At 40.1% G+C, this 15,677-nt stretch overlaps 1 protein-coding gene across 2 annotated transcripts in view; it reads right to left on the reverse strand.

Moving 5' to 3' along the window:
- MAP3K15 (mitogen-activated protein kinase kinase kinase 15) overlaps positions 1–15,677 on the reverse strand; it is an 84,363-nt gene that overhangs the window by 8,259 nt on the left and 60,427 nt on the right. For both annotated transcript variants that reach the window (XM_066176903.1, XM_066176904.1), the window contains 7 exons: positions 15,483–15,570; positions 11,772–11,905; positions 11,026–11,153; positions 9,128–9,258; positions 8,697–8,802; positions 6,154–6,311; positions 1,430–1,613 (listed from right to left, as the gene is read on the reverse strand). In XM_066176903.1, the coding sequence (XP_066033000.1) occupies positions 1,430–1,613; positions 6,154–6,311; positions 8,697–8,802; positions 9,128–9,258; positions 11,026–11,153; positions 11,772–11,905; positions 15,483–15,570 (929 nt within the window). The remainder of the gene's footprint in view (positions 1–1,429; positions 1,614–6,153; positions 6,312–8,696; positions 8,803–9,127; positions 9,259–11,025; positions 11,154–11,771; positions 11,906–15,482; positions 15,571–15,677) is intronic.

A 15,677-nucleotide genomic window follows, 5' to 3' on the forward strand; every position in this document is an offset into this window, starting at 1 on the left:
ATAGGGATGGGATGGAAAGATGGGGACAAAGCTGAAGAAATTTGAGGTGAGAAAAACAACAGAGGAAGAAGATGGTGAACTGCTGCAGCTGGGACTGTGGTAACTGCTGGGCCAGGACCTGCCTTGGGCCACCGGACCCTGCCCTGGGGATGGCTGCAGCAGCCAGCACAGCTCTCCCCAGCTCTGGCATGGAGAATCACACACTCAGCTGCCATCAGGTGCCTTCCCCTCTTCCTCACCCAATGCACAGTTCTCACACTTGCCCACTCTGCTTGCGTCCATGGCCAGCACTGAGCTCACTCCCTGCAGCACCAGCTCCATAACCTCACCAATGAGTGGGAGAAGGGAAGAAAGGAGGAAGGCAGGAGGAGGGAGGGGTGCACCTCCCTGATATTTGACAAAGAGCCTGTTGCTCTAAAAAGGCTGCTAAAAAGGCAAGCTCCACACTTTCTAACATCATGCAAATTTTTCAGGAAGACATCCTCAAAAAGAGCTGAAAGGCCAGAAGAGAAGATGATTGTTGAGGGACAGAAAGCTACAGCATGCTAACAGCTCCTGCATGCTACTGCCCTGGCTGAGCAGTAGGAGCTCTCCTGTTACCAGTGTCACTGCAGGGACTGGAGTTCAGTTCTCAGTTCTCCTCAGGACAACAGGTGATGCCCATTTCCTTGATGAAACCAATTCTGCTTGATGGTATAAATTCCTTGCTAAATGTTCCCTTCAGAATTCCATTCTTTAAAAAGTTACTTATTGAGAGGGGAAAAGCTCAAATATGAAGAACTTCAATTTGCATTGGGAGTATGTGTGTGTACAGACAGGTGAAAGAAGCGGCAAGACCAATGGTTTTCCCTGTTTTGAAACAGGCAGTTCCCTCACATGATTTATTCGGCAGGTCTATATTAAGGTTCCTTATCTTATCACTGAACAAGTGGCTGATATATTTGGGGGGGAGGGAAGAAGAAACATGCATGCTATGCAGACAAAACAACCCACTAGACAGCTACTTTAGCACCTTTGTGCCAAATTTCAGTGTTACGTACCAAGTTTGAAAATGCTGACCCAAATACCTAATAGACCCATATTTTCAGGCGTCAAACACCTACTCTAAATGCAGAACTGCTTTGGAAAGTCTTCATCAAATGTCACTCTTCTAATTTTCATTTACTACTAATGAGGCATTTATTTCTGGGGAGAGGAAAATGACCTTGGGAGGTTTCAGCAAGCAAAATACAAAATAAGCAAGGCATTTTATTTTCTGGGAATTATTAAATACGTATAATCACAAATCACAGACATTTTCAATAGCTGAGTTCCTGCTGTTTTCTTGGCACAAGAACTATCCTTTGTAAAAGAAAGTGCTTAATGATTCCAATCTTTTATATAACACTTAATGATGATGTTGAGTTGGATTTGGCTGATAATTCCTTACCTGAAGGCTTGAATGCAATTTTGCTTTTCTTGCCCTTGTTCACTTGCTTCAGGAAAGAATCTCTGAGCAAATCAGATGCTGTAACACGTTTACTAGGATCAGGTTCAAAACAGAGCAAAATAAAGGCCTTTGTTTCAGCAGACACTGATTCTGGAATTTCAGGATGAATCTTAAACATCCCAACCTGCAAGTTAAACACCAATACTAATCATTTTTCTGAAACAACTTCGAGGACACCATGGGCCAAAGCTCTTATAATACAGTCACTCACACTTCCCCCGACTCTTGTAGAAAGGGAGTGATCCAGGTACCCACATAAAGCAGTGAAGTGACAACAAGGTTCTAATCCTGTTTTATTTCATGGCAAACATGGTGTAAATATCCATGTGATATTACATAAATGTCAAGTCATGGATGTACCTAATCATCTGCTTTCAGGTAATCTTGGGATCTGGGCATTATGGACACCAAGTGTTTCAAACGCTCCTCTGACCAACCACAAACTCCTCCAGCTATTGCACAGGCTCCCCATCACCCCTGCTCTGAGCTGTCTCTCAGTTGCTGACTCCTGCAGCACATTCATGCCCAAGAACAGCAATAATTTCCTCCTCTAGCACTGACAGCCTGGGGCTGCACCTGTTCTGCTCCTGCCACTGCCAAATTTCCTTGCACAAATACACACAATGACCTTGCCAGACCTTGTCACCAGCCCCACTCTCAGGCCAGATGTCTTCCCTAGTCTTTCAGTGTTGTTTAATTGAAAATCACATGATGTCCAAAGGTTTAACAAGATCCTCGTTAAACCATTCTTTGAGTAATGACTCTTATTTTAAGTCATTACTTAAAAGAATCTCTTTTAAGATTCTGTCTTTAAGTAATGAAAAATGTGCTTCTACAGGTTGCTCCCCAGTGATTTTTCCAGCTCCTCACTGCCTTCTTATTCTCCAATGACAATCTGGTGGAATTGCTTGGAAGCCAGAGCTGTATAACCTGTGTGCACTGTATGCACATGCCCGGAGAGATTATGGTTTGTAGTCTCAGCATCTTTACACAAAACATCCTGGAGAACAAGCACAAAGATAGTGTCCACAAGGGAGACAGTAGCCCAGCAGTTAAACAAGTGCCATCTGCTTTCAAATAATCTCATTACGGAGCTGCATTAACACACTGGCACATTCACAATACTGGTTCAGCTTCAACACAAGCTGAAGCAAAAAATGCTGAGCAGTCCTGCTTCCGTTTGAATGACAGTGCAGTAATAAAATGCTAACAGGGCTTTAAGGCCTTCCAAACCATGACCCTAAGCACATTCAAGACTCAGTGTCACAAACAGGCAGCACTCCAGCGCCAGGTTTCATTCTTACGCACTGAGCAAAAATCTAGGAAAATCCCAAACCAGGACCGTGAAGTTAACAGAATTCACAGAATGACTAGGTTGGAAGAGACCTTCAAGATCATCAAGTCCAACTCATGTGCTAACACCTCAACTAAACCAATGGCCACATCCAGTCTTTTTTTAAACACATCCAGGGATGGTGACTCCACCACCTCCCCGGGCAGACTATTCCAGTACTTTATCACCCTTTCTGTAAAAAACTTTTTCCTAATATCCAACCTGTATTTCCCTTGATGCAGCCTGAGACTGTGTCCTCTCGTTCTGTCAGTTGCTGCCTGGAGAAAGAGACAAACCCCCACCTGGCTACAACCACCTTTCAGGAAGTTACAGAGAGTGATAAGGTCACCTCTGAGTCTCCTTTTCTCCAGGTTAAACAACCCCAGCTCCCTCAGTCGTTCTTCATTGGGCTTGTTTTCCAAGCCCCTCACCAGCCTCGTTGCCTCCTCTTGACGCGCTCAAGTGTCTCAACGTCCTTCCTAAACTGAGGGGCCAGAGCTGGACACAGCACTCGAGGTGTGGCCTCACCAGTTCCCAGTACAGGGGAGGAATGCCCTCCCCACTTCTGCTGGCCACACCATTCCTGATCCAGGCCAGGTGCCATTGACCCTCTTGGCCACCTGGGCACACTGCTGGCTCATGTTCAGCTGCTGTCACCAGCATCCCCAGGTCCCTTTCTGCCTGGGCATTGTCCAGCCACACCAGCCCCAGCCTATAACGTTACAGGGGGTTATTGTGGCTAAAATGCAGGACCCAGCACTTGGACTTATTAAATTTCATCTTATTGGACTCTGCCCATCCATCCAATCGTTTCAGGTCTCTCTGCAGAGCCCTCCTACCTTCCAACAAAACAAAACATGCTCCCACCTTAGTGTCATCTGCAAATTTACTAATGAAAGACTCAATACCCTCATCCATGTCATCAATAAAGATATTGAACATAGCTGGCCCCAGCACAGATTCCTGAGGGACACCACAGGTGACTGTCCCCAGCTGGATGCAGCACCATTCACCATCACTCTCTGGGCCCAGCCATGCAGTCAGTTCCTAATCCAGCAAAGAGTGCTCCTGTCCAAGCCCCAGGCTGCCAGCTTTTCCAGGAGTGTGCTGTGGGAGAGAGTGTCAAAGGCCTTGCTGAAATCCAGGTACACAACATCCACAGCCTTTCCTGCATCCACCACTGAGGTCACTTGGTCATAAAAGGAGATCAGGTTGATCAAATACAACCTACCCCTCCTAAACCCTCACTGGCTGGATCTGATACCCTGGCCATCCTGTAAGTGCTGTGTGATGGCACTCAGTACAAACTGTTCCATAACCTTACCAGGTACTGAGGTCAGGCTGACTGGTCTATAATTACTAGGATCCTCCTTCCCACCCTTTTTTCGAATGGGTTGAAAGCTGAAGTTCGAAAGCTTGTCTCTGATCTTATCCTAATCTCTGTTGCTCAACAGGAGTAAGTTTTGTCACAACCACCTGCAAACTCTGTGGCAACACTAGTGTATATTGTCTCTACTGAATGCCACTTGCTTGTGCTCTTTTCACATAGACACAGATGCACACGTTCTGTGCTCACAGAATAAAATACCATGCAACAGTACTACAGGAACCTATCCAGTTCCTGGTTTACTATAGCCCCTTTTCTCTACTTTGTCCAACTCTTTGGTCATTTGCAATTTCTAAAGTGTCTGCACTGGGAGACTTAGACCTTCCCCCTCCTCACCTGCCCTACGCAAAAGAGAGCGTTCATGTGTGGAGGTGGGAACCTTAAAAGTTTGATATTCCAAGTATTCCAGACTTCTTTTTACATGCTTGCCCAGTCAGCCTGCTTCAAATCCAGCTTCCAGCCTGCTTACTTTCATTACACAGGAAAAGAAAACACAGTTTGTAACCTGCAGTGCCTAGCAAGACACAATTCCACACAGGTCCCAGCAGAGCCAAGAAACAGGAAAAAAAACCAAATGCCTGTCTGTAGTACACTAACACAGTCTGCAAGAAGAATGCTAAAAACTTTCAAAAAACTGTGCCGTAAAGTAAGATGTGTAACTCACTGAACAGTTCAACTACATGCCAGGTACATAAGATGAAAAGGCAACTGCCAACAGAATTGTATCTGACATTTACAGTGATGTGGAAAATAGTCTCTTTCCATGGCTCCCTCAGGAAAGCTTTAGTGAGCCAAACCACGTTCAACCAGGCAGCTGCTTTTGAGGTATGCCACAAGTTGACAGCACCAAGACGACCTATTATACCATTGAAATAACTGTATCAAAACCCATGACCATCCTTTTTTTCCTTTAGCAGTGGTGCATGACCTCTCATGGGCCTAGGATGGCATTACATGACACGCTGAACTGCGGCCTAGATTTTCTATACCTCTTGACAGAGATCGGGTTTTGCCACCATGGTTGCATTAATAGTAATGCTCACATAGTGGCTTTCAACAAGATACATGAAAAAATTACAACATCGGGAATTTAAAGCAGTTTGCTGGGTTATGGATGGGATATTTTCCCCACTATAAGAATGAGAATTCTCAAGCAGAACTGAAAACTTCAGTGCTTTACTAAAGGTCTACTGTAAGCCAATGGAAGAACCAAAAATTTTCAGTCTCCTCATTTGACACATCATAGTTGTTACACTCCTGTTAGTTACAGGGCTAGAATGAGTATCTTTTAAAAAACTTAAAACATCACTTACTATTACTATCTGAAGAATTATCAAGTGTTAATTTTTGCATTTTAAAACATACAGTAAGAGAGACAATGCAATAGAGATAACAGCTTACTGAGGAGGTAGCTGAAGGACTTGGAATATAAAATACAGAGTATTTTACTCCTTTAATACATACTGGAAATCCTGGAAAGCTATTCCCCTGTCCTTTTCCACCACATTTTCCTGCATCCATGTGGCAGAGACTGGGCCTTTAAAAGGTTTTCCTTTGGGAAGGAAACTTACAAAAATTGCTTTAAGGAGCAGAAATAACTTGTTCGTCATTATTGGGGAGACTTGTTATAAGAAGGAAATCATAAAACAAGAGCAGGAGATGAAAAAAGTAACACAGAGGATATTAGTTTTCATAAGTCTTCACTCATTTTTTAGATTGCTGCTCTGAGTCATGACCTATTTCCAGCACAAAAATAACTGATCACCCCTTAGAGCAATAAAGCTTAGAGAAGGGAAGAATCTTTCAGCGAGAGTAAAAAACACAGGCCAGACTATGGCTTTGTGCAAAACAATGCATGTAACACAATGTTATTACCAATTAATATTACAAAATTAAGCTATATTGGAAAATTCATCAAATCTAAAGCAAAAAAGCTTTATTTACTTTAAACATTGCAGCTTGAGGCTCCCCTAGTTCATGAAATGGAGGTTTGCCTGTTGCCATCTCAATAATGGTACAGCCCAGGGACCAGATGTCAGCTGGAGCACCATATCCTCGTGGTCCTTTATCAATGATTTCTGGAGCCATGTACTGCAAGGTTCCTGGTCAGGACAAAAAGAGCGGTCAAGTGTATATCCTTCATTCTTACTAAGGAGGATTAACACAACACTCAGCAAGCCAAAAATTGTCAAATGCGACCTGTATAGCCAAATACCGTATCTCCTATATCAGCAGTGAAAACTAGACAAAAGCTTATGTTACAGCATCTTTTTTATAAACTATCATTTTGCCCCTCCTTTCTAACACAAGGCTGCAAACTGCTGAAAGTCTATTCACCACAATCCAATAATTTACCCAGAAAATAAAATTGTATCAACTTTTTGTAGACACCAACTTTTAAAGATTATGCATGTAAGAGATGGCAAAATCTGAGAAGTGACAGTCTTCATGAGAATATTTTTTCTTATTTTACCCCAATAATGAGAACACTAGTGACAGGGAATTTCAAACAGTTAGTTTGGAAAAAAGCCATTCTTGCAAATATAGAGCAATAAATAAGACAATCCATCATAGTTTGCCTAGAATTCCAGGATGCCTTGGATGTGCTTGGGATTTCTGACACCCAAGGTTAGCCAAAAAAAACCCCAACAAAAACAAACAAAACCAAAACCAAAACCCAAAACGAAACGCACAGACCACCAAACGGTTAGAATTTCTGAAGTTATACTTATTGACAAAATAAGATTCTGCCTGTAGACAATGCGAGTGTAATACCAGTAATAATACTGATAAAGAACAGTAAAGTAAAAAAATTAAATAAAAGATGGTCAATTTGGTATCACTGTTATTGAACCATTCACTAACACAGCTACTGAGGTCTTTACAGGAAGAGTCCACACCACCACCAACAGAAACCTCTGTGTGTTCAGAGTGTTTTGAACACTACAGTTTTTTCTCCACCTGAATTTCTATCAGCTCTGTTATGACATCTTTAAATTCAATTATTTTTCTTCTTAGGAATGCAGTAAAACTACAGTGCAGTAGAGCTGTGAACAATCAAGTAATGGACATATGGTGAATATAAAAGGGTCTCATATGTTCATTGAGTGTGACTGCTGCAGAATGAAGGTTCAAGCCACAGCTGTGCCCTCAGGCTGTATATCTTGAATGGAGGGATGTAATGTTTAAACCACCAGAAGTCTCATTCTTCAAACCATGTGATTTTATTACATAATGCCTAAAATCTAGGGTTTATGTACTGAATTACAGAACAAAACCGAATTGCTAGAGACCTTTTAAGGTCCTCTGGGGTATAGCTACCTGCTTACTGATTTAAATCCAAAATGATAACTTAGGTATTTATTCACATGGCAAATTACATCTCAAAGGCACAAACAGGGCTGAAAAATTGCAAGAGAACAAAGAAGAAAGGCAAAACGGAAGAGTTACTGCCTTTTATTACAACATGGTGACTTAAGATATCATTTCTCCATATATCATCCCTTATGACAATCAGTTGCTAAAACAGTCACTGAGGAGTATGTAAAATACAGGCAAAGAGAATGATAATGAGTAATAATGAGATAATGAGTAAAAATCACTGAGAAAGGGACGTTACTTCAGAGCCTTCATTTTATTTTCATGGCTTCCTTTGTAAGAAAGCTGGGGGAACTGCAGACACGCCACCAGAGAGGTAAAGGGAAGTCGATTTTCACTTAAGTGAAGGTTGTTATCTTTTGTCTTCCACTGTGAAGCCATCCATGACTAATGGCTTTGTCTGTCCATTTACTTAAACGGCAGGCAAGTAAAAGGCTTCTGATATCAGCCACTGCATAAGGCCATACAACAAGCAAAAAATACCATGTTACCCACATCCACTGATCACAGAAACTATGTGATCACATATTCATTTTTTAATGTGGACTTTCCCCTTTTGCTCAGCAATTTTTGTTTTCCCTGAATATTACAAGTCTAAAACCTTGTTCTATTGGAAGCTGTTCTGTAACACATCAGCCTAAAATTTTCACGCAAACTGTTCCTTTTACTGTTGTTAGCCAGTTGGTTGGGTTTTATAATTAACACCTCAAAACTGAAAGCGTTCATAAGTTTGAGTTTGGTTTTCTGCACTTTTAAACATCCATCTAGAAACTGTGCATGTGTGCTTGAGTACTAATATCAAGATTGTTAAATGAAAAGTTTGCTAAATTCAAGTGTTTGCAGACATAATTGCAACAATCAGTTACTATTTAATGAACACTTAGAAGAAAACTTTTACCCCCAAAAAGTAAAATGGAAGAGACTTACATTAAAAAAAAAAAAAGTGAAGGAAGCTATCAAGCCTATGTTTATGGTGACCACACTCCCATTTACTCTCCCCTGCAAACAGAGACCCAACAGTGTTTTCATCACTAAGCCAAAAGAGCCTCCTGGCTCAGATGCTAATCCTGTCATGAAACCCCTTATAAACTCGGCTAGATTAATCTTACCTGTAAATGTTTCAGTGCATGGATTGATTCCTGCCAGCCGCTTGGACGTACCAAAATCTGATATCTTAACCACACCACTGTAGGTGTTCACCAGAACATTGTCCCCCTGTGGTTTGGACAGGAGAGGGAAGAGGAGGGGGTGAGGGTGGAGGAGGGGAGAGGGAAGGAGGGAGGGAGGCAGGAAACAGGGAGGGGAGACAGATAAATACAGATTCTCAATCTCAATACTCCTTCTAGTTTGCACTTATCTTTGTAATACATCTTTCTACAAAGTAATATTCCAGGAGCACCAGGAGAAGGAGTTGGTTTATGCTTCGTTTTGTTTTCAGCTTCCATGAAATCCTATTAAAAATTCTATTTCAAATTAGAGCAAAACTAACTGAAATAAGATAAAAAGCAAATAAAACAAGACACACAAAAGGAAAAGTTACCTTTATATCTCTGTGTACAATCTGATTCTCATGGAGATATTTGAGGCCTTCCAGAATCTGCTTGGTGTAAAATTTAATTGTAGGATCTTTCATTGGGCCCCACTTAGATCTTAAGAGAGCTGAGAGGCTGCCTACAGGAGTTTAGAAGAAAGTGTATCAAGATAGTGAAATCCCCAAATTAACATGAAACACGTAAGTTGGATGAAGCCTTTGCTCAACATCCTTACATAAAAGAAAAGCAGTACCTATGATTAAGCCAAATTCTTGCTAGATCACTTAAAGCAAATAATTTGCTGCTGCTCTGGACTGGTTGTTTCTTACTTGCCAGGTCAGGTTCTACTCCCACAACAAGAATAAATGTTCTGACAAAGCTGGATCCATCTCCCTCACTTCACTGTAACAACTGCTGAGACTACAACTAGCACCCATGTAGCCCTTAATGAAACAAGGACTAAAAGTGACACTGTACTGTGTTGCGTTATGAACGACAGGTTCATGAACCATAGGTATGGGCAAAGACAAACTGATTTTCTTGAGGCAGAGAGGGTAGAATCCAAAACAGAAAGAGCCTTCTCTTAATAAATATGGGATATACTTCTGGCAATATTCAGAGATAGGAAAGAAAGCTCCTGAAAAAAAAAAACCTGAATGGATGTTCAGAGAAGGAGATAGGCCATCCACACATCCCCAATTCTAATAAAACTAATCTTTAATTAACACAAATATTTAAATCATGAGGTAAAATACAGAATAGCTTTGCTTAGTGAGCATAAAGTAATTCAGGAGGTCTACTTAAGGCCAGAAAAATTCAGCTAAAGGAACTTTTAGTCCACACCAACAACTTTCTAAAGTAAAGTTTCCTCAAAGAATCTCACATAATCAGAACAGATGGTTCCTTTTTAAGACTGGCTACAGAGTTTAAAATATCTAAATCAGTTCAGTAATATTTTGCCATTAGCAACTAATCACAGCACACTTTACTGTGCATTTACGAACAGGAAACAACATCAGCTGCCACTGTTAGTAAGTGTGGGAAAACAAGTATAAGTGTTGGTATAATTTCATCACATCTGCATGCATCATGCAGGTCAAAGTGTCTCAGCTGTTAGGTGAGATGGTCACAAGGATTCAAAAACGAAATATTTTCCCTACATCCCTAAATGCCCTGGATGTATTTAATTACACTTTGAATGTTGGTCTGGACCTTTCTTAGAAAACCTGAACTTTTCCCCCTGTTTTTTATATTTCTGTTTTTACTTTGCAAATTAAATTAATGTAAAATTTAATGCTCATTCTGACGCATCCTTGACACTGAAGAGTAAATAGCAAAATGGACACAGAAACAATGTAGAGAGGTTACAAAGAGATTTCAGATCCTCTTCCTCCAGCAGAGAAGGCTGGAGGAATGAAACTGGAAATTATGAGCAAGGAACACATCTCACTTTTATCTCTAATCTACCTAGGGAATAGCAGTCCCTCTTTCACAGCAGTTATAAACCAGTACTTAATTGTTTTAGTGTCACTGCTCAAAGACAAACTTATACTGAAAGCTCCAGTCATCATTCAGACATTTGAGCTCAATGGACTATACAGCTCTAACTCCACTGTTTTATAACCCATGAGTATTTGAAACCAAATACTTTTAATGACTTCTCTATAGGTTTCTTTTAATGACTTCTCTATAGGTTTAGAATTATTACAAAAAGGGGAGAGGGTACTGGGACCTATACTCTTCATATTTACCCCTTCTATGAGAAAAAAGACCTAAACAGTTATCGTCCCAACGGAAAAGCCATACAGAATGCACAAACACACTGCATGCTTATTTACTGACTTTCAGTCAGTTTGGAGTCCCAAATGCTTTTCCTTTGGCAGACCAAACTCAGCATGATACAAACCTCCTGGCACCTGTTCCATAAAAATCTTAATGTATCCATTTTCTGAAACAGATCCAAGATACTGGACAATGTTCCGATGCTTTAAGTATTTGTGCAGTGCTATCTCTTCATGAAGAGGTTGAGAATACCTATTAAAAAAAAAAAAAAAGAACCAAGGACTGTTTCATCATGCAGGAAAAGGTTTTAGGCTATGCTTAAATGCTAGTTTGACAACAGAATGGATTTTAGGGATACCACTACAATTCTCAGCAAACACCTTGTCCATGACCTTAAAATGCACTGTGGTTCACTGCCTATTCCAAAAAAGTACAGAGACAGATCTCAGATGGATCCTTGTGGAGAAACATGCCCTCCAAGAATTTATATGTGTGTCTTCTGTATCAATACACAGCACTATCTTTGACTCCAGAGCTCCTCTCATGCTTTCGACCCTCCCCAAAAAGAATACAAATGAGATACAAGTGCAACCTAAAACCAAAGACATGTCTCCTAGAATGTAAGATATACATACAGATTATTAAACTGTCATCTTTATGATAAATAACATAGATTTTCCCTCAAAATAAAAAGTCTTTATTCTCAAAAAAGGTACTTTTTGATAGCAGGAGGAAACAGTAATTGAATTTCAGTATATTGGGATTTTATACACAAACCACACAGAAACATATATGAAGAAGAGCCAAGTTTTTAAAAAAACAACTGCATTTTTGTTCACAGTGTGTATATAACAATGAACTAGGTCTTACCTGCTGTCTCTCTCAGGTATTTCTTTGATGGCTATTCGGACCTGGTTGCTAAGGTCTCTTCCAGCATAAACTATTCCATAAGTACCTTTCCCTAGAACTACCCTGTCACCATTTTCATCATAATCATATTCATACTGAAAGCAGAAAACATAAACAAAGCAGCAGAGAAATTGTTATCACTAACATTTGACATTACAGAGAGCCTTAACCCCAGTTTAGCACAGCACAGAGGGGTTGCTGCAGTAGGACAGCAGGTTACCCTGGTGCTTTACACAACTTGTAAAATTTCCATCTTACTTGCTTTGTTCCTTAACCAACTTTGAGAAAGATGCATTCATCCAAACAAGGAGCATACCAATAAACCAAGTTCAATGAAACAGCGCTGCCAAAAGAAGCCATTCATGTATCATCTGTAAGAACTGCTGACAGAGCTTTCAGAACATGTAAATCTACGGAACGTAACCTAACATTTTGAAACCAGTGGTTTAATGAATAGATAAAAGTAACTGGACCATACAGCTGGCCCAAGACATCCCCCTCTCACTATGAGATTTTTCCAAAGGGCAGAAAAAAAAAGTTCATCTTGTCAACAAATTATTAAATATAATGGTGGTTTCTACTGCTGCTGAAACATGCTGGGTCGTATTTCCAGCTGAATAACTCAATGCTGGTTCACTGCCTTCAGTAAAGCTACACTAATTTACACCACCTCATACAGTGACCTTGTGACAGAACTCTCCTACTCTAAAGGAGTGAGTGATGCTTAATGAAAGTGTACCCCAGACACGACATAAAACTAAATTTCTTATGGAAGTTGGGTTGAACAGCACACCCATGATTCAAATCAGGGAACTTATAAAGAATGGAAGGAACTGGACAATTTCATAGTCTCAGATATTGTTAGGAGTACACAGATCTCCCCTAGTATCTCTCCTCATTCAAGAGGATGTCCCGTATGGGAAAACTGCAGGGTATTCTCTGTGGCCTCATGTGATTTCCCTATTAAAAAAATAAACAACAAAACTTTTTACAGTGGCCACAATCACTGACTTTTCTGTCAATGACCGCTTTTTCTGCGTTGTCCAATGTGACTCTCTGACACAGAATGCAGCCTTGGAGAATTCCTTTGATGTACCTTCCCAGTTCACTTTGCAGCTCTGCTGCTGCAGTGTCCATGTGTCACTGACACTCCCCCCTTCACCTCGGCAAAGAAGGCAAGTTTCATGCTGCTGTATGGAATGTGCTAAAGGAAACTCGTCTGTCGCTTATCCTAACAGTGTATTCTGCTCAGTGGAATTAAAATGGAGCAAGCACAGCTGTAGCACAGCTCCATTTACCACATTTCAGCACTTCACCGTTCACAACATAATCTCGTTACACGATAGGCATAACTGACCCAAAACGCCATATGCAAAACTTGTCAGGTTCTTTGGTAGGAGCATATCCAGCTTTCACAGCTATCATATGACATAAAACTGTGCAGAAAAAAGACAGCAGTCACATTGCAGAATTTAGGATTGACAGCAACCCCATCTGCAACACACAGGTCCTATGCCAACCCTTTAATTACCGTGGAGAAATCTATGTTCTCCAGTCTGAGTCCCATGATACATGAAAATTGCCAGGATTTAGAGTTCAGTGCTAGTTAGTAGACAGCTTAATAGACTTGTATATACTTGATGTCACTTTACATTTGCCTCTTCTTATCCCAACAGATACAAATATTGAATAAAACACTGTTGGTTGCCAAAAATCTGAATAAGCAATCCACTGGCTGTGAAATCCAACCAGTAGGTACAAGTAAACTAGTGTTCATATCTGACCTTCTGTAGGGCAGAGTGTTCTCTAGAATATCCTATCTGGGGTACAGCAGGTACTCTTAAAGTGATAGGAACGTCTTCAAATCAATAAACAGAAGTGAATATCCCAAGCCCGAAGGAACTGCAACATTCACACTCCTTCAAAATACTTGCTAGTTGTAAAATTAGATTGCAGTTTATACATAAAATATACAACGCCTTCTGACAACATTCTCATAAGGATTCTGACTGAAATCAGATTTTCTTCCCCCAGACTTTGCAGGAGGTTATTTCTTCCTCTTTCCCAATTATTAAAAGCTGTTTTATTAGCAGTAAGTACTGTTTTCACTGTACTGGTGAAGTCCATCAAGACCACACAAAGCTGCATTTTCCTCATTGTCATTTCTTAAATGCAAGATCTCAAGCTGCAAGAAGGCATTAAGTGTCTTTCTTCATTTATACACTTAACTATTTCTCCCCTTCAGAAATCCTGATGTCTGTTTTAGTGTCCTAACTTAAGACCGTAAGTACAAGGTGACAACTGTGAAAACTTCAAGACATAGCTCAAAGATTTAAAATTAATTTCTGCAGTCACATCTCCATCTGTCATTCATTCACGCAGGATTGCTTCCTGCTATGCCTCGTCAAGTGATTTTTTCAGTTTAGTTTTCAAAAGGCTCAAGCCACCATGAGCTCACATCCTCTGAGAGACTTACACAGCTGAACAGACTGTGTTGTGTGGAGATAGTCCTACTATTAGCTGAGTTCATAATTATGTAATACGAAGATCTGCAGCTATAGATAATGCCCTGTCCATAACAAGGCAGAGCCCTGAAGCTGTGTCAAGGCCACAGATGGATGTATTAAACTGGGCTTAACAGATGTGCATATTTGTCCTTTTTGCTTGGGGAAAGAATTCTGTGGCCAAACAAACTCCAGTGCAAAAACTCATCTTTCCCACTATAGGCAACTACATTTAACAGTACAGTAGAGAGTTCTATATTTTCTTTTTCCTCCCCTGACGCCTCAAGTCCTACAAAAGCTCATTACCATGAAGAGCTGCTCTGAATCGTCAGCCTAAGAGAATTGCTGGAATGAGACACAATCAGAAAGATGCCCAGCTCAAATGAGCCACAAGAGGGTTTTCATGCTCATTAACCAGATTGACTAAAGTTGCTTGTCCACAAATAAAACTTACAACCTACCATCTATGGTGGCTTTTCAGATTTCGAAACAAATAAAAAGAAGATTAATAAATACAGGGTATGCATTTAATTCTACAAATGTGGACATCTGCTATGAGTCACTTTTTCTTATGAAGATATAAGGCCACATGAAATGTGAGTAACCCTTTCCAAGCTGGTTTTTTTTCCTTTTTTCCTCTCTGTACTAGTTATAAAGAAAACCTACAGCTACTGGATTTCTAACATGGATGTTGCAGTGATAAGAAAAAAGCAGTGTATTAACCTGATCCTAAATATCTACAATATCTCTGTGACAGAAGCCTGTCAAATGAAATTACCTGGAGTAGTAATGGTATCACGTATCAGGCAGAAAAACTAAAGTACCTTTTTCTTAGCATTTATTTAATATTTTATCTTTTTTATTCACTTGAGCCAGCTGATAACAGTTGATTCTTATCTATACATTCTTTGCAAGAGAATACAAACACAGTAACACATTTCATTAAGGATTTATACAGTTTACGGTAGTAACAGGCCCAGTTCATAAAAAGTGTGTGTTTTTTCAAATGAATGCAAATCTCATGTGCAAATAATTTTGAAATAATTTAAATTTCATATAGAGTTAAGGAGTTTAAATGTTATTTATCTTTCTACTATACTGATATGAAAATGCAGGGAAGACTGAGAACAAGTTTCAGAGTTCTTAGATTTTTTTATCCTTGACATACCTCTAATGTGTCTCCATCTATTTCTCCTTCTAGTTCTAAAGTATTGCCAGCTGCATCAGACAAAATTTCTTTCACCAAACCACAGAATCTAAAAAAGAAATACACAGTATAAGATCAAAGAAGAATACTCCTTTGGAAGCAGACTAAACAGATTCTTGCAAGTTGGGCATTGCTTTCAAGCTAATAAACGGACTA

This window comes from Chamaea fasciata, unplaced genomic scaffold (assembly GCF_029207755.1).
Source record: "Chamaea fasciata isolate MVZ Bird 193981 ecotype frontalis unplaced genomic scaffold, bChaFas1.0.hap1 SCAF_2, whole genome shotgun sequence".
NCBI classification, from domain to species: Eukaryota; Metazoa; Chordata; class Aves; order Passeriformes; family Sylviidae; genus Chamaea; species Chamaea fasciata.